Here is a 20,124-nt window from a genome sequence, read left to right on the forward strand (position 1 = left end):
GGTCCGCCAATTTTTGCTTTTCCCTCGAGATTGTGCCGTGATATAGAGTTTGCTCAGATTACGATCCCTGACTCATTTCAGGCGGGCAACTAACAGGTTTTACAACCCATGTTGGGCCAGTCTTCCTTCCTGGGTGACTTTTATTTTTTCCTTTTCAGGTTGTGAAAATAAATCCATAATATTTTATATTTAGGAGTTTGGACACCCAGGTACACCATCCAGCCTCTCCTCAGTGTGTTTTGCAAACACAGCGAGAGAATCTTCTGTGTGGGGCAATTGAATTGTCTTCTGCCTTGCCTGGTGTAAGCTGTGAGGTGCCCGAGTCTCATTTGGCTTGAAATTGTTTGCTTTTGTTTTCCATCCTCATCAGCAGAAGCCATGGATCACACACTGAAGTGGGGAACACTCCCACCCAAGCGCCCATACCTCAAGCTCTTTCAGCTCTTGGTGCTGGCTGGTCTTTTTTACTTCTGTTCAGGTAAGCAACCTCCAGGAACTTGACTGAGTCCACTGCTTCAGGGTTTAGAGAGAGGAAATGGTGTTCTCTGTGCTGCCTCCTTCTGTGAGAGAGAAGGGACCTTCAGGGTATTTCAGTTCATTTTAGGGCTGAGAAAACATGTCCAGAGAGGTTAAAGGAACTGCCCTTGATCACACAGCAAGCCAGTGGCCAAGTTAGCTCAAGAACACAGACCTTAAAGGAAGGGTGGGGCAGTGTTATTTTAACAAAGCCAAAAGCTGATTCAGAAGGACAGCCTTGAGTTGTGATCTCTTCCACTAAGGTGCTTATTTACATTTTGTGAAACGCTAAGGCACTGGCCTTGGGCTCTGGTTCCCAAACTACATTTCTATGAGACAACACAGCTAAAGTCTTCTGCTTCTAAAACCAAACAATGATGATCTTCTTTCCAAGTTGAAGGGGGAAAAGAAAGTATTGATAGTTGTAACATACAATCTTCTTAATATTAAAATTTTCTCAATATTTATTTTTATGCTTTAGGTGCTGATGCCCTTTGTCAACACAGGCATCTGACATTAAGTAGTATCAGATTTAGCACAAATCATATTTTGAGTTATTTTTAACTTACTATATAGGTATTTCAGGTGTGTCCTACAAAGAATATTTTGACTTCTGGAGGCTTTTTTTCCATCTCAGGTGCTGAACTTGGGGGGGCTGTTGGGAAGGGTGGTGCTGATCCTGCTGACAGAGTGGCTCTGACTTTTTTTTTTTTAAGTCAGAACAAATAAAAGATCTGCTTTGTGCTGAGCAGCATACTACCTGGTTTCATCAAAATAAAGAGGAGCCTTTGCCTCCTGCAGCATTTCCTAATCTGCAAAGAGACGAATATCAAAGGGCCTTGTCTTAAGCGTTGGTTACTTAAAACTGCAGCCATCACCCAGAATGACTAAGGTATGAGGGAGGGCACTGGAGGGAAGGGATTACTGTGACTCTGGTATTTGTACATTGTCTGCCCTGAGCTGGAAAACTTGCTATTTTACACTGCTGCTGAACCAAGAGAACCATGAGTCAAGTTTCACATCAGATTTTGTGTATCTGATGGACAGTAATATTTCCAAGTTACAATTTTCTTCTGGGTAGTCGGGGGCAGCACTCCCGATCTAGACTCTTCTGGGGAATCTTAATGAGTTTTAAAAGATTTAGAAGGAAATTTACAGGCTTCCTAGAAATGTGGTATGTGTGCATGCATGCGTGCAAGCGTGTCTGTGTGTGTGTGTGAGAGAGAGAGAGAGAGAGAGAGAGAGAGATGGAAGGGGGGGTGAGGAGAGAGAAAGAAACAATAAAAAAGAGAGAAAGTATAAAAAGAAAATTAAAACCAAGGCTATGGCAATTATACCAGAAAAATTAATCAGGGGCAAATGGAAGGAAATGAACTTTGAGCTAAAGAAAGATATTTAGGAAAGTACATTGTTCTACAGCTACATTCAGATTTTATTGTTGCTATACTGAGTCAACAAAGGAATCCATGAGTTTCTTTTGTCTGAACACCTACTGTGTATCAGGTGGGCCTTAAAAACTGAGCCTGGGATTCCTGCCCTCAAAGAGATGTGAGTATGTTAGTTGGAGAAGGCAAAACAAACCCACAAGCAAGTGAAGAGCAGTGAAGTGACTGGCCCTGACTGTAAGCGCCCCAGACCTGGGAAAGCTGGGACCAGGGTGGGCTGCGGCAGCAGGGCAGGCTTTACGGTGGAGGACGCAGATGGCAACAGCATTCCGGGCCGAGCAGTAGCATGAACAAATGCACAGAGGTAAGGATGAGTCAGGGTGAGTCAGGTTTATTCTTTTGTTTAATCATTTATGAATTCAACAAACACCGAGCATCTCTTATGTACAAGACATTTTTCTTGGTCCTGGGGACAAGTTGTGAGCAAAATTGACTTGGCTTTTGCCTTCATGGAATTTACAGTCATTAGGAAGAAGATGAAGATTAATCAGTCATTCAAATGAATGTATGACCTATATGTAGAACTAATTCACTTTGTTATAAAGCAGAAACTAACACACCATTGTAAAGCAATTATACTCCAATAAAGATGTAAAAAAAAAAAAAGGTCCTACTGTATAGCACAGGGAACTATATTCAGTATCCTGTGATAAACATAATGGAAAAGAATATGAAAAAGAATATATGTATGTATAACTGAATCACTTTTCTGTACAGTAGAAATTAACAACATTGTAAATCAACTATACTTCAATAAAATAAATTTTAAAAATGAAAAAAAAAAAGAATGACCGAGAAACTCTCTGTTTCTCTGCCAGCGGGGACAGTGGTGAGAGTGGTCTGGGTGAAGGCGGAAGGAGCAGCATGTGAGGGACACGCAGGAGCAAGGAAGTGAAGGTGGGCAGTGTTGGGGCAGCAGGGAGCAGGGACCAGACTCCATAGGGCTTGAAGGCCAGGGATCTGAATGTTGTTTGGAGGCACTGGGAAGCCATAGAAGGATTTGAAGCAGGGGAGTGACACGGTCTATACCAGTGCTGCTCACACTTATACATGCCAATCACCTGGGGGTCTTGTTAAAAAGCAGTTTCTAGCACAGGGGATTGTTTTTTTTTTAACTGGAGTATAGTTGCACAGCAACGTTGTGTTAGTTTCAGATGTACATCAAAGTGATTCAGTTATACATATCCACTCTTTTCCAAGTTCCTTTCCCATTTAGGTTATTACAGAATGTTGAGCAGAGTTCCATGTAGCACAGGGGATTTTTAGAGCAGCGAAAATACTCAGTATGATACTGTAATGGTAGATACATGTCATTACACATTTGTCAAAACCCATAAGATGTACAGCGCCAAGAGTGACCTCTGGTGTAAACTGGACTTTGGGTGATAGTGATGTGTGAGTGTAGCTTCATCGACTGTCACAAACGTACCACTCTGGCGCGGGATATCGGTGGTGCGGAGGCTGTGCCCATGCAGGGGCGGCGGTATACGGGTACTCTCTGTACTTTACGTTTATTTTGCCACGAACCTAAAACTGCTCTAAAAGGTAAAGTCTGTATATATTTTTTAAAATGTAGTTTCTGCTTAGGTGGGCCTGGGGACGGGCCTGCATTTCTGTATTTCTAACAAGCAGCCAGGTGATGCTGATGCAGCTGGTCCACAGACCTTTAGCTTTAGTAGTAAAGCTCTAAATGATTTTTTTTTTAAAAAATGGTGTTGCTGAAGCATAAAGAATGGCTTGTAGGGCAGCCATAGTGACTGCCAAAACCATTTAGTAGCTTATAGTACTTGATGATAGCTTCGATGAAAAGAATGGGATCGGAGGGAGATGGAGGGATTGGAGAATGTGGATGACGTAGAACTGGTGAGGATTTGCCAGACTGAAGTGCAGGTGTGGATTGTGCCTGGCCTGTGGGAGACAAGACTGGACAAAGAGAGTGGAGTGCAATCACGGAGGACTTTGTTCAGGGCAGGGGATTTGCACACGACCCTCTCCTTTCCTCTCCTGTGTAGGAAAGCTGCACTTCCCTCTGACACCCCATCCATTGCTGCCCAGGACAGGGGACCTCTCTTTCCTGCACAGGGTGGGAGCAGCAGGGCTCCTCTCCACTTCTAGTTTCGTTTGTGGAGGCAGAAACACTGGACTCATGTGCTCCAGAGACTGGTGGTTGTCTAACACGGGCAGCTTTTCCTCAGAGCTGGGGTCCTCTCAGGGAGACACAGCTCTCAGGGGAGGGGAGAGGCCTCGGGTAGGAGTAGGCCAGGGATGCAGGATAGGTGTTGGCCTGGAATTCTGTGGCATGAGGAACACTGAGCTAGAGAAAAGAGTGCCCTCAGCGTGCCACTGTAAACAAAGCCTCTCCCCTCCCACCATGTTCTGTCTGCATGCTGTTGGCCAAGGTGTCCTGAAAGCCACGCTTCTTGCTGTGACTACTGTGATATCAACTGTTGAAGTCCCCGAGCATTTTAGAGCATATACTGTTTAGAGAGACACACAGAAGTAAGGATCAGATTTATAATGAGTATATAGGCTGGGCCTATAGAGGAGAGAAAGTTGGCAGCAATGTAAAAATCAGGTGACAAGTCTAAATCCGTCACCTGTGGAGAGCAGATACCTCTTAGCCTCCTTTTGTGCCCAGCACCCAGCCTGGGGCCCACACAAGCCCCGTGGATGCTGGTTCACTTAATCAAAAGCACTTAGAAGGGCCCCAAAAGGTCACTTCCTTTGTGTTAAAGGTCACACAGACCATTAACAGTAAATCTCCAGGTGGTGGGATTATAGGTGACTTTTATGCGTTTCTGTATTTTCCATTCTTTGCAAATTTAACGTGTGCTGCTTCTAGAGTCAGGGAAAACCTTTATTTAAAAAGCACACCAAGGTCCTCAGTGAGATACATTACGGTACACGGTGATATAAGCTGCTGTGTGCACCTGATTCTTTCTCCTTTAGGAGAAGCGGTGGTGCAGCCCTGCTGACCATTGCTGGGGTTCACCTCCGAGGAAGGGGCATTGTGGCCAGCCCAGTGTCCACACTGCCTTCCTCTAGTTTGGAGGGACTAGGGGAGACTCATGGCTTCCTAGCTTGGGTTCTTATTTTTTTAAAGCTATACATTAAATTTTATTATTGTATCTCCCAGTTGTCCTGTATGGTTTTTTTCCCCCTGCAGTGACATAAAATTCACTGTTTTAAAGTGTACGATTCAGTGGTTTTTAGTATAATCACACTGTTGTGAAACCATCACCACTATCTAATTTCAGAACATTTCTATCCCTCTAAAAAGAAACTCTATACCCATTAGCTGTCCCTCTCCATTCCCTCTGCCCTGTCTCCTGGTAGCCACTAATCTAATTTCTGTCTCCATGAATTTGCCTACTCTGGACATTTCTTCTAAATGGAGTTATATTATATGTGGCCTTTGTGTATGGTTTCTTTCACTGAGCATAATGTTTTCAAGGTTCATCTATGTTGTGGTAAGTATCAGTACTTCATGCTTTTTTGGTTGAATAATATTCCATTGTAGATTGAGTTTTGAGAGGTACATTATTTGTCTAAAACTAGTGACCACTACGCTTGTTGGCAAAAAGTTCCCTCTCTTGGGGGTTTATCGGTGGAGAGTTGAAGTGGTCAGGAAAGGCAGGGGTTGGGGACTTGACTCAGTGCAAGTGTCAGCCGGTTACCACAGTGATTCTGGCCACATCCTGGGTGTGATTCAACATGTGAGGTGCTGTGTCTGAGAGAAATAGCCCCATGAAAGAAATCTGTATAGCTTTTACAGTTAATAAAACACTTTACCTCTGGGTGTCATGTAACCCCCATGGTAATTATGTGAAATAAGTCGGGGAGATAGTATTATGCCATTTTTCAGAAATCATACCTTGGCCCAAGGAGTTTAATCAACTTGTTAAAGGTTATGATTCTCATGCACAGCGGTGGAACCAGATTTCATCTCCTAATGCTTAGCCAGGCATTCAGCAAATATTTATGGAGCACCTACTATGGGCCAGGCCCCATTCTAGGTTCTGCAGATATGGCAACAAGCAAAACAGATAAAGCCCCTACTCTCATGGCCCCCAAAGTAACTCCAGCTGATATATAGCAGCTGGAGACAAGCTCGAAGAGAAATAAATCAGGGCAAGGGGCTAACAAGTGGCAGGAGGGGTGGGGTCAGGTGAGGGTCCCCCTCACCACAAGGGGACACCTTCCCTGAAGGAAGCAAGGGACAGGGCTGTGTGGATGTCTCGGGAAGACAATGGTCCGGGTCGTGTGCCTGGCACCATGTAAGGTTTTACTTGCATTCCCTCACAGAAACCTCAACCCATGTTTTTAGGTAGGTGTTGCTAGGCCAGTTAGTAAAATGGCAAAGCAAGCTCAAAATCCAGCTGTTTCGGCAGTAATGCTGAGACCTGACTTTCCCCTCTAGAACCACTGAAGCGGACAAAGCCCTTCATAAATCTTTCGACTGTTTTCTTGTAAACGCGTGTAGCAGTCCCTGAGTATGGAAGCCAGGTCCTGGTGGGAATTGCCCAGAAGATTTTTGGTTCCTCTTTTCAGTCTGGTTCTTCCTCAGCACCAGTGTCTGGTGAGGGGATCTCACATAGGAACGTCGAAGAGCCCATTGATGGTTTGCTGTTGACCTTTAGACAAACACCCACACTTCTCCTCAGATGGCTGGACAAAAACTCCTTAAGAACTGTGATTGAAGTTAGCTCACTTTCAGTTAAGATTTCTTTTTGCTAATGTCACCACATGTCAAAATGAGTTAGAAATTCTGGATTCTTTTTGGGTGGGAATAAACAGGGCACAGGAAAGATACAGTTATTTAGGACCCCGGAGGAGTGAGCTGCTTTCTATCATGGGGTCTGTCTGGCCCATAGCAAGACCAGGGTTCCATGTGTCTGACATAACCCCTGAGTGAGATGAAAGAGACCAAAAGGTACACGTTGGGGGTGAGAGGAGGGAGAGAGAGGAAAGGAAACTCTTACGGAAGACCTGCTATGTACTAGGGACTTTTCCATTTATATCATTTTATTTGAATTTAAGTTTACAATGATCCTGAGAGGTAGGCATCATAACATTTTTACAGATGAGGAAACAGGTTAATCAGAAAATGGCTGAGCTGGGACTAGACCCCAAATCAACAGGAATCCGTAGTCCATGCACCTTCTACATACCATTTTGCTTTCATTGTATCTCTTTTTAAAGAGAGTTTGGGTTATTTAGCTATTCTTTGCTCCCCTCAAGTATACCTTTTCATTTATTTCCCCCTTTTCAGTTATATTCCCTAAATCTGGGGCTGGCAATGTTCAGCATGATTGTCAGAAGAAGTGCCTTCGATCATTCCAAGGTACTTCACACTGCTGTGAAAATACTTACCATCACAATACTCTCTTCCTAAATGCTGCGGTAGGGCCACATCCAGTCTGATGGAGGCAGGTAGAATAGCTGGTGAGATGGAGAGGTGCTAGTGTCCCATGATCCTACTGCCCAAGGAGAGTGGGCCTGGAAATGAGATCCCTATCCTAGTGAGACATGGGCCTGCCCAGGGGTTCTGTGTGGCTCTGGAAGATACCAAAGGGAAGATGCAACATGGTAGCACTGGGGGGTTTGAGGGGGGTGGTCAGTTGTGAAAACACCAGGGCTTTAGAGGAACTCTGCTTTTAGGTCAAGCACAGCATAGGAAAAGTCAGTATCCCTTCTAAACCAAAAAAAACAGAAAATATAGTCTGACAGGGATTTTGGTGCTACTGATGAGTGCTTAGGAAATAAGAAAAAGATGGAGTTTGGATGCTGAAATATTGATATTTCTGCGATATGCTGATGGGAAATGGGCAAGTGTTTTAAACGGGGACCTTCTAGCAAAACTAGTTTGTAGGGCACCTGTTGTGTGGATTGCAGATAGCCAAGGGAGATAAAGACAAGATATCCATCTGTTTAGGGTAGCTAGAGAGGGCAGAAATTGTCCAGAGGAGTAACCAAGGCCTTGTCAGGTGGGGATGAGGAGAGTCATTTCAGTATGACACCATGGGGTCAAGCCGGGCCTGGAAGGAAAAGGACTGTTTCTCAAAGCAAAAGAGCCCAGTGATGGAGCCCAGCTGGGAGCAGGCAGTGCTGGCTTACTTATCCTAGAACTGGGCCTCAAATTGGGGAAAGCAGTAAACAAGGAGAGTGGCCCAAAAAGTTCTCTGCAAAACTGGGGCAGTTTCCTTTCCTGGGCTTAGTCTCCTCATCTGTAAAATAAGACCACCAAAATGATCAGGGAAATTCCTTCAAAATCTCACATTCCTTAACTATGACTTCCCTATCCCTGTGGGACTGATAACATTGTCTAACTGGTAGTTGGCACTCATATGCTAGGTCTCCTAAAGTCCTTCTTCTTTTGGGACTAGTGTGCCTTCTCTCTCATTGTCCGTGGACAGACAAATGGATAAAGAAAATGTGGTATATACATACAATGGAATATTAGTCATTATCATCATATCCTTAAAAAGGAAGGGAATTCTGACACATGTAAAACATGGAGGAACCTTGAGGGCATTATGCTGAGTGGAATAAACCAGTCACAAAAAGACAAATACTGTATGATTCCACTTATATTAGGTATCTAAAGTAGTAAAATTCATAGAAACATAAAGTTGAGTAGTGGTTACCAGGGGCTGGGGGGAGGGAGAAAGGGGAGTGGTTTGACGCATACAGAGTTCCAGATTTGCAAGATGGAAAAGTTCTGTTTCACAACAATGTGAATACACTTGATGCTACTGAGCTGTACATTTAAAAATGGTTAAGATGGTAAAATTTATGTTATTTTTTATTTTTATTTTTTTTTTGCGGTACGCGGGCCTCTCACTGTTGTGGCCTCTCCCGCTGCGGAGCACAGGCTCCGGATGCGCAGGCTCAGCAGCCATGGCTCACGGGCCCAGCTGCTCTACGGCATGTGGGATCTTCCCGGACCGGGGCACAAAACCCTGTCCCCTGCATGGGCAGGTGGACTCTCAACCACTGAGCCACCAGGGAAGCCCTATGTTATTTTTTAATCACATTTTTTTAAATGGAGAAAAAAAGCACTGGGGACCAAAGAAACCAAAATCAAACTGAACACTCCAATACTGCTTGGTACTGGATACAACACTCAATTCTGTTACCGTCAACTCCAAATTCTTGCTTGTGCAGGCATCTATATTTAATAGATATAAGATCTTGTTCTGTTTGTCTCTCCATAGGCGTTATCCAGGTGACCAAAACAGTGAAAGAAGCAGCAATGCTATCCTGTGATTACAACATATCCACTGAAGAACTGAAGAGAGTTCGCATCTACTGGCAAAAGGATAATGAAATGGTGCTGGCTGTCATGTCTGGAAAAGTGAAGGTGTGGCCCAGGTACGAGAACCGCACCATCACTGACATCACCAATAACCTCTGCATTGTGATCCTGGCTCTGCGCCTGTCGGACAATGGCACCTACACCTGTGTTATTCAGAAGCCTGAGAAAGGGTCTTACAAACTGAAGCACCTGACTTCGGTGAAGTTAATGGTCAGAGGTCAGTGGAACTTTCTGATTTTCAATAAGCCGGCAGACTCTAGATGCCCTTAAAGACATACTCCTATTGATTTAAGTGGAAATTTTACCAAAGAGGGGTGTATCTCACTTCATTTCTTAGGGTTGAGTCTCTAGTTTTACAGTGAACCCTAACTGCTTTCTCAGGATGTCCTGGAAATATCTATTAGTTGCATTTCTTGCACTTTGACAATCCAAGTTCATGACAGTCACCCTGGAGCACTATGATGACCTGAAGTATCTTCTGAATCATAAAGGGACACATTTGATTTGATGTAGCTATACTATTAACTGGATTTGATCCAGTAATATATTCTTGTAAAGTATGTTGAAAGGTATAAGAGCAACGCAGGCATAAATACTATGGCTATTGTTCTATTATATTTATTGTATATTTGAAGCTCTCCTCTAACGGTCATTCCTACAAAGTTAGGTGTTAGAGAACTGTGAAGGGCAGGGTAGGAAGAAGCCGTGACTTAACCACAGGTGATACTGCTAGAGGATACTAATGTATCCTGAGCCCTCATTGAGAAATGGCAGCCCTCAGCCATTCCCTCTTACTTGAAATTCAAACACATCTCTTTTTCTTCCTGGGCACTTGAGGCTTTAGTGGAAAGGCTCAAACCTTTCAATAAAAGATAATAATTAACCTTGATATCAGTTAACTTAAGTGGATCCTTAGTGAAGTCTTCACTGTTCTTCCCTGCTTTTGGTCTTCAGTTATGTTGACTCTTTAGCTGTAACATCCAGATCATACCTAAAGCTTAGGAGGTAAGCCAAGTTTACATGGAATTATCTTGAACTTCACTCTGTGTATTCCCTAACCACGGAGAGAGCGAATGATCATATGGTGGTGAGATGTGAGGGGTTCTGAGAAGCCCACCTCCTCCAAAATTCAGACCTGCACTGATTCCTGGAATTCCCACTATTATAGCCTCTCCTGCTAATCTCAACCTTTTTTCCCCACAAGATCCCCGTTAAAGATAAAAATGTGTTCCCTGGGGGAGATGGCACCACAGACATATTAGCCTGTATTAGTTAATTACATTAGATACATAGCTAGTTCTCTAACAGAATATCCAGACAGAAGTAGACTCAGAACATGTACATTTTTTTTTTTTTTTGCGTTGCATGGGCCTCTCACTGTTGTGGCCTCTCCTGTTGTGGAGCACAGGCTCTGGACGCGCAGGCTCAGCAGCCATGGTTCACGGGCCCAGCTGCTCCGCGGCATGTGGGATCCTCCCAGACTGGGGCACAAACCCGCGTCCCCTGCATCGGCAGGCGGACTCTCAACCACTGTGCCACCAGGGAAGCCCCTAGAACATGTACGTTTTGATAGAAAGATAAAGAAGAAAATCCAAGGAGACGAGGCAGAGTTTCAGGGAGGGCAGGCCCTAGTAGCAGGTTATCGTAGGAGACCAAGGACAGCTAAAGTGGTAGCATGGGAGTGCTGAGGGCCTCAAAAAGGAGAGTGGGGCACCAAAATCAGGTAAGGGAAGACAAAAATGGAAATTCTACTTGCTTAATTAGACACAGAACCAATTCTGGTATTTCCAATTGAGTCAGTTAGAACAGTGCTTCCCAAATGATTAGGTGCCTATGACTTGGGGATGCTGTTAAAATGCAGATTCAAATGCAGCAGGTCTGGCACTTCTAACAAGCTCCCTGGTGAGTCCTGTGCTGCTGCTGAGGATCGCAGTTTGAGAAGCAAGGCCAAGGTGACCAACTGTCCCATTCTGCCCAGGACTGAGGGGTTTCCTCGGACATGAGATTTTCAGTGCTAATACTGAGAAAGTCTCAGGCTAACTGGGACAAGTTGCTTTCTCTATATTTTCTAAATGATATAATAGCAGCATAGTATCAATGGATGAAAGCCTTCATTAAGCAGCGCATTTGAGGAGCTAGCTATACTAGTTAACATATTAACTAGGTTAATGGATTTTTACCTTTCTAAAGCATATGCACCTTTTCCTTTCCTAATAAGATATTCTTATCCTACCTATTAAGAGTGGTGAAAATTTGGGTAAACTGATTAAAATGAGAGACAAAAGAATAATTCTTTGATGGTTCACAGTCTTGCAAAGCCTTAGGACCTGTTACTCTAAACAGATCACCTTATAGAAGGGATAGGAGACAGAGCTTAGGCTGTTCTAAGCCCAGCCAGACCTTGAAAAGATGGTTTTTAATATGATCCTTGGTATTAGTGGCATTCTTGTGGTTAAATGTTTCTTAGAAAAGCAAAGTGAAGAAATGAACATGAATCATAATTAGGATATGAGTTACTTGGATTTGTTATTCCAAGTTATAACATGACATACTGATGTTATGACAAACAAACAGAATATTCTTGTTGTTAGCTACCAGTGTAATTATTTGATCTTTTAGGAAAAATTAAAGGAGTAAAAAATAATAATGTCAACTAAAAATGGCTCGAGAAAATGTCAAACTTAATTTAGGAACAGGATTAATTCAAAAAAGAAAGGTGACTCTATCCCTAACCACATCCAAGTTTTTCTTTTTCTTGGCATTTATAGTCACTTGTCATAACTTTGTGCCACCAGGCAGTCCTGGAAGCTTTCACCTGGCAACTTGATTTAAATGAGGGAACTCATTTAAAAGAGGACAAATTTAAAGGCCTCCCTGGTGGCGCAGTGGTTGAGAGTCCACCTGCCGATGCAGCGGACACGGGTTCATGCCCCAGTCCGGGAAGATCCCACATGCCGCGGAGCGGCTGGGCCCGTGAGCCATGGCCACTGAGCCTGCGCGTCCGGAGCCTGTGCTCCGCAACGGGAGAGGCCACAACAGTGAGAGGCCCGCGTACCGCAAAAAAATAAAAAAGAGGACAAATTTAAGACTCACATTAGTCTATTAACTAACTTCCTGTGTGTCAGGCTCTGTTCTATGTGATTTATATTAACGATGTCATTTAATTCTTACAATGCTGGGAGGCAGGTACTATTATCCCCATATTACAGATGAGCAAACTAAGACTAAAAGTGGTTAAGTAATTGGCCCAGTGTTAAAAGGTAAAACTGGTTACAAAACCTGGTCTTGGGACTTCCCTGGTGGTGCAGTGGTTAAGAATCTGCCTGCCAATGTAGGGGACACAGGTTCAAGCCCTGGTCCGAGAAGATCCCACATGCTGTGGAGCAACTAAGCCCGTGCGCCACAACTACTGAGCCTGCGTTCTGGAGCCCGCATGCCACAGCTACTGAAGCCTGCATGCCTAGAGCCCGCGCTCCGCAACAAGAGAAACCACCGCAATGAGAAGCCTGTGCCCGGCAACGAAGAGTAGCCCCTGCTTACCGCAACTAGAGAAAGCCCACGCACAGCAACAAAGACCCAACGCAGCCAAAAATAAATAAATAAAAACAAAACAAAACAAAAAACCTGGTCTTGATGACCACTGTGCTATACTACATCTCTCTGTGAGACTCTGAATTCTGAAAAGAAAACTAATATATGAGCTGAAGTATGGGGGGATTGGTTCCCCACATTATGCTAAGAAGTATAAATTCTTTAAGCCTAACAATAAGTGAGGAAGAGGTGAGGGGAGTTTTTTCCTGTGTTCTCTGCAGTCATTTCACTATGCTTTGCTTTATTTTAGTATCTTATTAAGGGGCAAATACACAAATGAAAGAGTGCCTCAAGTATCTTGGAGGAATATTAGGAAGGTCTCTCTGTCCTCATAAGGCACATGAGAACAGCAAGGGAATCAGTAAAGTACAGTGGTTGAGATTACAGGCTCAATAGTGTAAAATCTGGACAGAGGTTTATCTGATTAAAGACTACTTTTGAAAAGGTAAGGTAATGCTAAACAAACTTTAGAGTAGTGTTACCTCAGGTGTGAGAAGTAGGGAGACAGCAAAGTTAAGAACATACAAGTAGATTTACACAAGTTACTGTCAATATTCTGGTTCTCAGTTTGGACGGTGGGTTCCCAGGTGTTTAGTATAGTATGAATTAATAAATAGATACATAAAAGAGAGCTACTTTGTATACCTCAAAAATTAGGAAGAAAGAGAAGAAAAAGAAGTAAAAGAAAGGAAGGAAAGGAAAGGAAAAGAAAAGAAGGCAGACATATTATAATCTGCTTGTTTATATCTCTAATACCATGGCATTAGTATTTTTCTGAGAATATATTTTTCAATATAATCTTATTTTTAATGTTTTAATAAAACAGCAATGTTTGAAGCTCTAAAAAAAAAAGAAAGAAAAGAAAAGAAGTCAGGGGAAGGGAAAGGTCTGGTATCAGAAAAACTTGAATTCAAATCCCAGTTCTGCCACTTATTGGTTGTGATTTCTCTAGACCTCAATTTGATTATTTATAAAGTGAAACATTGTATTAGGTTAAATCATATGAAATTACTGATATTTGACCTTTTTTGATCTACAACCTACCTCCTAGGGTTGTTGTAAAGATGAAATGAGATAATGTCCAGACCTAAGAAACATTAACGTGTTGTCTATTATTTTTTTCTTCACCTCTTGCAAATACAAGTATTGATACTATGTCAATATTTATTCACATGAACCTACTTCTTTCTTTAATAAGTGCCCTTCTACCTCCTTATGAAGAATTGATATAACCAATTCAAACCAAAATTAGTCTTTGGATTATACATAAATATTAATGACTTATGGGAAGTTGCAAATTATATTTTATTATTCTTATTAAAGCTAGGTATTTATTAAAAATATAAACCCACACACAAATATGTAATGATATGTACTTACAGCCTTGTTCTTTCTTCAGCTGACTTCCCTGTCCCTAGTATAACTGATCTTGGAAATCCATCTCCTAACATCAGAAGGATCATTTGCTCAACCTCTGGAGGTTTTCCAAAGCCTCACCTTTCCTGGCTGGAAAATGGAGAAGAATTAAATTCTACCAATACAACACTTTCCCAGGATCCTGAAACTGAGCTCTACACGATTAGCAGTGAACTGGATTTCAATATGACAAGCAACCACAGCTTCGTGTGTCTTGTCAAGTATGGAGGCTTAACAGTGTCACAGACCTTCAACTGGCAAAAATGTAAGTGATATTGTTCTGGGAAGTTTCTGCTGTGTAGAGTCTAAAAAGAAAATAACTCAGCCAGATGCATCACAGAATTATGTATATCGACTCTGATAGTATTTTTTTGCAGTATTTTTAGACATGCAAATAAAATGATAATGAAAGTATTACTATGACTTATTAAGGTCACTGTACAAGGTTTGACTATAATGTTACTAGACTAATTTTATTTTCTTTAAGAAACATTCTAAAATTTAGACATCCAAGTAAGTTCTATCCATCAAGTCAACATCTTAGGAAGTTATTATAACAATATTGTTGTGATTGAAAGCACTAAGAATTGTCCTTTTTGGAATTGCTCTCTGGGCTTTGGCACTTTCATTTTGGGGCTCCCCTCCCCATGGTCCCATGATGTCAAATCATTGTCTTTTGAGGGTGAATGTACCTTTTAAGAACTACTGGTTCATTTAGAGCCAAGTCTAGTAAAGAAGGTGAATGACAAACTACTTGAGGACAATGCCTGAAAAAATTGGTCATTTTTAACCAAAACCATAACCAAATAGTTTACCCTACATGTAGTAAACTTATACAATTTTCTTTCCCCAAGAGGTGAAATCATCTGAAAATATAAAATGGAAAAAGTTGGGCTTTTATAAATTTATGCATATTAAACCCATAATGGGTTATTACAGAAGAACTCAGATACTTGAAATACATTTCTAACCTGTTTGGCTGATTATATGGAGCACCACCAGGCCTCTCCCACCCCTAGCCCCACTTATAACAATATGTTTTGTGGCTGCATAGTAAAAAATTATACATCGAGTATAATATATTATGTGTAGTATGTCTTACATCTTCCTCTTATTTTTGCTTGTAGTAGAGGAGATATTTTAGATGGTCTAGTAGTTCATCTTAGTAAATGATTTACTCTAGATCTTTCTATCTTGAGTGAATTCTTTATTTTCCTCAATAGGTAATGAGATAAAATTTTGGGGGAAAATTACTCCAAATTTTGACATGATTTTATTAATAGTCCAAACTCATCTCTATCATCTTTTATGTATTCTAAAGAATTTATAAAAATGAATTTTGAATCCTATAGTAAAAATAGTTTATTAATTCTGCATTTTTGTCACTTTATTGATATATAATTATTTAACCAATTTTAGATTATCATGACTAAGGTAGACAGTATTACACAAATTAGTAACAGCAGCTTCAATTATATTTTATTTTGGACATCATTTATATTTGGAATATGAGTACATATGATATTCTAAGGCAAGGGTTGACAAAAAGTTTCAGAAAAGGGCCAGATAGTAAATATTTATTCTTTACAGGTCATATGGTCTCTGGCAACAACTCAGTTCTGCTGTTATACCATGAAAGCAGCCATAGAAAAGACAAATGAATGACATAGCTGTGTTCTAACAAAATTTTATTTAAAAAAATAGGTGGTAAGCCAGGTTTGGCCTGTGCATGGTAGTTTGTTAACTTATAGGAGATAGAATGTAGTCCTTTATATAAAAGGGTGGAGCTATTATTTAGAGATGATTTAGACTGTCCAGCTTTATCATCTTTTCCCTACTTTGCCTTCTCTCAATTCTTCCTTCATGCTAAGGATGAGCAGTATCCCTTTTCACGATAATTCAAAATACTAGTTCTTTGTCCTATTTGGTCCACATTCCCAATGACTAATGGAGAGATGATTAACAGTATGTGTTTAATCATTCCTTCTTTCATTCAGTTTTTATTAAGTAGTTATCACATACCAAGCATCTTGCTAGGCACCAGTGTTGTCTTTGTGGTCAGAGAGCTTTAAATACTTCAGATCTCATGAACTGGACGGCAAGTATCATTTAGAGTCAAAAGCAAATAACACATTTGTGGGGGAGGTCAAGGGGTGACTGCATAAACAAACATAAATTAGGTGTATAGTTGATAGGAATAGTTATGTCAATGTGAATAAAGCTTTACTATTTAAATACCCACTCTTTACCCCAAATTTATTAATTAAACAGATTGGGTCTATGGCTCTTTTAGCCTGGGCCTGCCCAATTTGTTAACCCTTGATGTACTGGAAGATACGTGTGTGTGTGGAAGGGGTGAATCAGGGAGTCCCACTCAGGCTATCTAATGAGCTATATGTGCAGATGTCCTCACACAACTATGCACTTGGGATTTGGGGTCTGCCCTGTGGTGCCTTACCAGGTTCCTAATAGGCATCACGACAGAGCAGGTTTGCTGCTACTGGTTCCCCCTTCTTTCTCTTAAACACATACCTTCTTTCCAGGCTGAGTGAGGCTTGAGGATGGATGAGGAGTGACCTCTGAGAGGAAGCCAGGAGTGAGTTGGAACTTGTGAAACATCTAGACTCCCAGGATAATAGCAAGAGCTTCTTTGTTATTTTGGGTGTCATTCTGGTCTGCAGAGGCCAACCCTGCTAATCACTCAATGTCTCCACCCAATCTGGTGTTTTAGAGAAAAATAAAAAAACGACTTTCCCTAGTCTCTAAATAGTAGGTCCTCTATGGTCAAATGTGCATTTTATAATGATCACTGTGGTAGAATGTGTAGGAATTATTAAAGCCTAGAAAACCAGAGGCAAAGAGACAATATAAAGGCGACTAAGTTGGAGATCAGAAAAACCTGAACGAAGGCGGTTGCTGCAGGAGATTTGGAGAAAAGGAATCAGTTGCAGAGATTTTCTCAGTACAGCATAGAAAGTCAGTGGGAGCTACTGGGCAGTGAGCACAAAGGCAAGCCTCCCCTTTTATTTGGGTCACTGATGGTGTTGCCATTCATTGAAATGGGAGAATGTGGGTGGTAGATATGCTTTGGAAAGAATACATGGATACTGAATTCAATCTTAGTCAGGTGGAGATGCTGGCATCCAACCATATAGTCAACGGCTGGAAATACAAATTTGGGGCTCAGAAATGAGATCAGAAATATGGTATACAGATTTAGAAATCAGCTGGTGCTTCCAAACTTGGGTGTGGATGAGATCACCCCATGACTACCGGGGCCATTGAGAGGAGAATGGGACCACAGATGGAACCATGGGGAACAACAGTAGTTAAAGGACAAGAAGAGGAAGAAGAGCCTACAAAGAAAACTGAGTCACAACAAACAGAAACTGAAGAATGTGGTGTCATAGACGTCCCAGGAGGAAAAGTGTCAACTGGGCCGAATGCTGATGAGAAGTCCAATAAGCTAAAGACTGAAATTTATCCCCAAGGCTTGTAATCAGAAAAATTAGAAACGGTACTTTAGTAAATGCTCAATATTTATTTGTAAGCCATTCCAGAGAAATCAGAAGAGGATGAGCTGCTAATATTCCTTTTGTGTCCTGCCGTTCTCCAGATGTTGCTAACTATTCCTCAAAGGGGTTGAAAATAAATGGTGTAGCTGCTGATCCTGAGCAGGAGGGACTGACAGCAGTACCGCATACACCTTTCTACTCCCACCCGCATCCTTCCTCGTGTGCCCTGTCTTTTCTCTGTTCCCTGTGTTCTACAGCTGATAGCCAGTTTGTAGAGCTCTCCTTCAGGATGATCCTACCTACTACCAAGCCATACCCATGCTTGGTTCTTTGCTGGGTCTCTTCTATTCTTCCAGAAGCTCTAGGCTGTATGATGAAAAATGTGTATCTGATAATGAATGCAAAGTGGCTTCTGTAGCTTTAGGCAGCTACTGTAAGGGGTGTGTTTGTGTGTGTGTGTTAAAGAGGACATCCTAAAAGGGAGAAGGCATGACAGAGCTGGAGAAGGAAAAATAAGGTATATCTAGAACACAATATCAACTATTAGTAGCAATATATAGTAATATCAGCTATAGAAATGAGATACGAAGACAAGATAGCTTTTAAAGGCTTTCCTGAGAATCTTTTTTTATGCCAACTTAACTCAGTAGATGCAAAAGTTCAAATTTTCTTTTTCACATTTAATATCTGACATCTGGTATTAGTTGCCCACAAGTATGTGTCTGATTAAAGAGTTATGCAAGAAAAATGCTGGAAGCTGCATTTTGGAGAGCTGACCAGGCAAAAAAGTGAAAAATGCTTTACAGTTGTGTCAATATAAGGGGGCATAGAATGGGTATCAGGCAGTTGGAAACACATTAGAGCTGACACTATTCTTTTCCTTCAGCAGCCAAACCAGCCTCTTCTGCTAATCAGCTCCTGCTCTGGGCCATTATTATCCCAGTCTCAGCATGTGGGATTTCTGTGATCATTGCAGTAACACTAACATACCTGTCCTGCAGTAAGTAATATTGTACTATCACAACGACCTCAATTCCTGGACACCCAAACTCTACCAGTATGGGTCAGCACCTCTCCGATGTTTTAGCCTATTTTATTCTCATTTTTGGAGCAAATCTATGGAAACTTTAGTGTCTCCTTTACTTGTCTCAGCAAGTTCTGTTCATTCACTGGACAGATATTTCTTGGACACCTACTATGTGCCTGGCACTCTGCTAGGCACTGGAGTTACAAAGATGAGAGATCACTGCCCTCAAGACACATTCTAGTTTAGTCCTTTTATTTTTCCCCTAAATGTATAATATTTTCTTGGAGACACTGAGGCTTGCTAACTAAATTGAAAACATATCTGATACAAAGTGATAGTCTAACCTTTGATTTGGAATTGGAGGAAAGGCAGAATGACAAGGTTTAAGGGCAAGAATCATTTTCTTGGAGGAGGGTAAGATGCACTAATGAGATGTAGTTGAGCAACTATATGGCCACAGGTGATTTTACCGATTCTCAATTCTTCAGAATTTATTTTTGGATGAAAGATCAGGAGTGAGGAAAGAAGAGATATCTAGGATTTTTCTTCCTATGAATCTAAATTTTTGGCTTTACACATATGCTACCCTCCATCTGTAATTAAATGAAGAGGAACAGCTAGGTCAGCGCTAAGGCTATAGTCACCACGAAGGAACACCAAACTTTCTTGGAGTAGAAATCTTGTACACTGAGCAAAGAAAATTGGAAGACCAACATCTGCTGATTTCCCCAACTTTCAGCACAAAAAAATGTCAAGGCTCGAGGAAGTGACTAGAGACTCTTTGCTATGAACAACCTACCCCATGGGTAGGATAAAGAGGTCTGGTGGGGTCAAGGATGTTTCTAATACAGACTGTGAACCTCTCTGGTTCAGAGTTTTTCATCCTTAGTACTATTGACTTTGGGAGCTGTATAATTCTTTGTTTTAGGGGCTGATCTGTGCGTTGTAGGATGTTTAGCAGCATCCCTAGCGCCCACTCACTATATACCAATAGCACCTCTTGCCCCTGTTGTGACAGCCAAAGATGTCTCTAGACATTGCACATGTCCCCGGGGGGTGACGGTGGTGGTGGCTGTGGAAATCACCCCTGGTTGAGAACCACTCCTCTAGTTCTAAGTCAGTTGAAGGTTTGCTGAAATACATGGGCATGATTTAAGGGAAACTTACCTACCTAGATTTTTATTGCTTGTGCTTTGTCTTCAAGGACATGCTGCAAGATGGAGAGAGAGAAGGAGGAATAAGGAGAGCATGGAAATGGAAAGGATCTCCCCATCTACGTAGGATCTGTGGAAGGAT

General features: G+C 41.7%; 1 protein-coding gene across 1 annotated transcript; it reads left to right on the forward strand.

Moving 5' to 3' along the window:
* Window positions 1–378: 378 nt before the first annotated feature.
* Window positions 379–20,109, forward strand: CD80 (CD80 molecule; the record flags this gene model as incomplete). Its single annotated transcript, XM_079705035.1, has 5 exons — window positions 379–478; window positions 9,179–9,496; window positions 14,270–14,551; window positions 18,688–18,801; window positions 20,033–20,109. 5 exons carry the CDS (start codon window positions 379–381, stop codon window positions 20,107–20,109), a joined length of 891 nt encoding a protein of 296 aa, XP_079561161.1.
* Window positions 20,110–20,124: the final 15 nt, after the last annotated feature.

This window comes from Hyperoodon ampullatus (assembly GCF_949752795.1).
Source record: "Hyperoodon ampullatus genome assembly, chromosome: 5".
Classification (NCBI taxonomy): Eukaryota; Metazoa; Chordata; class Mammalia; order Artiodactyla; family Ziphiidae; genus Hyperoodon; species Hyperoodon ampullatus.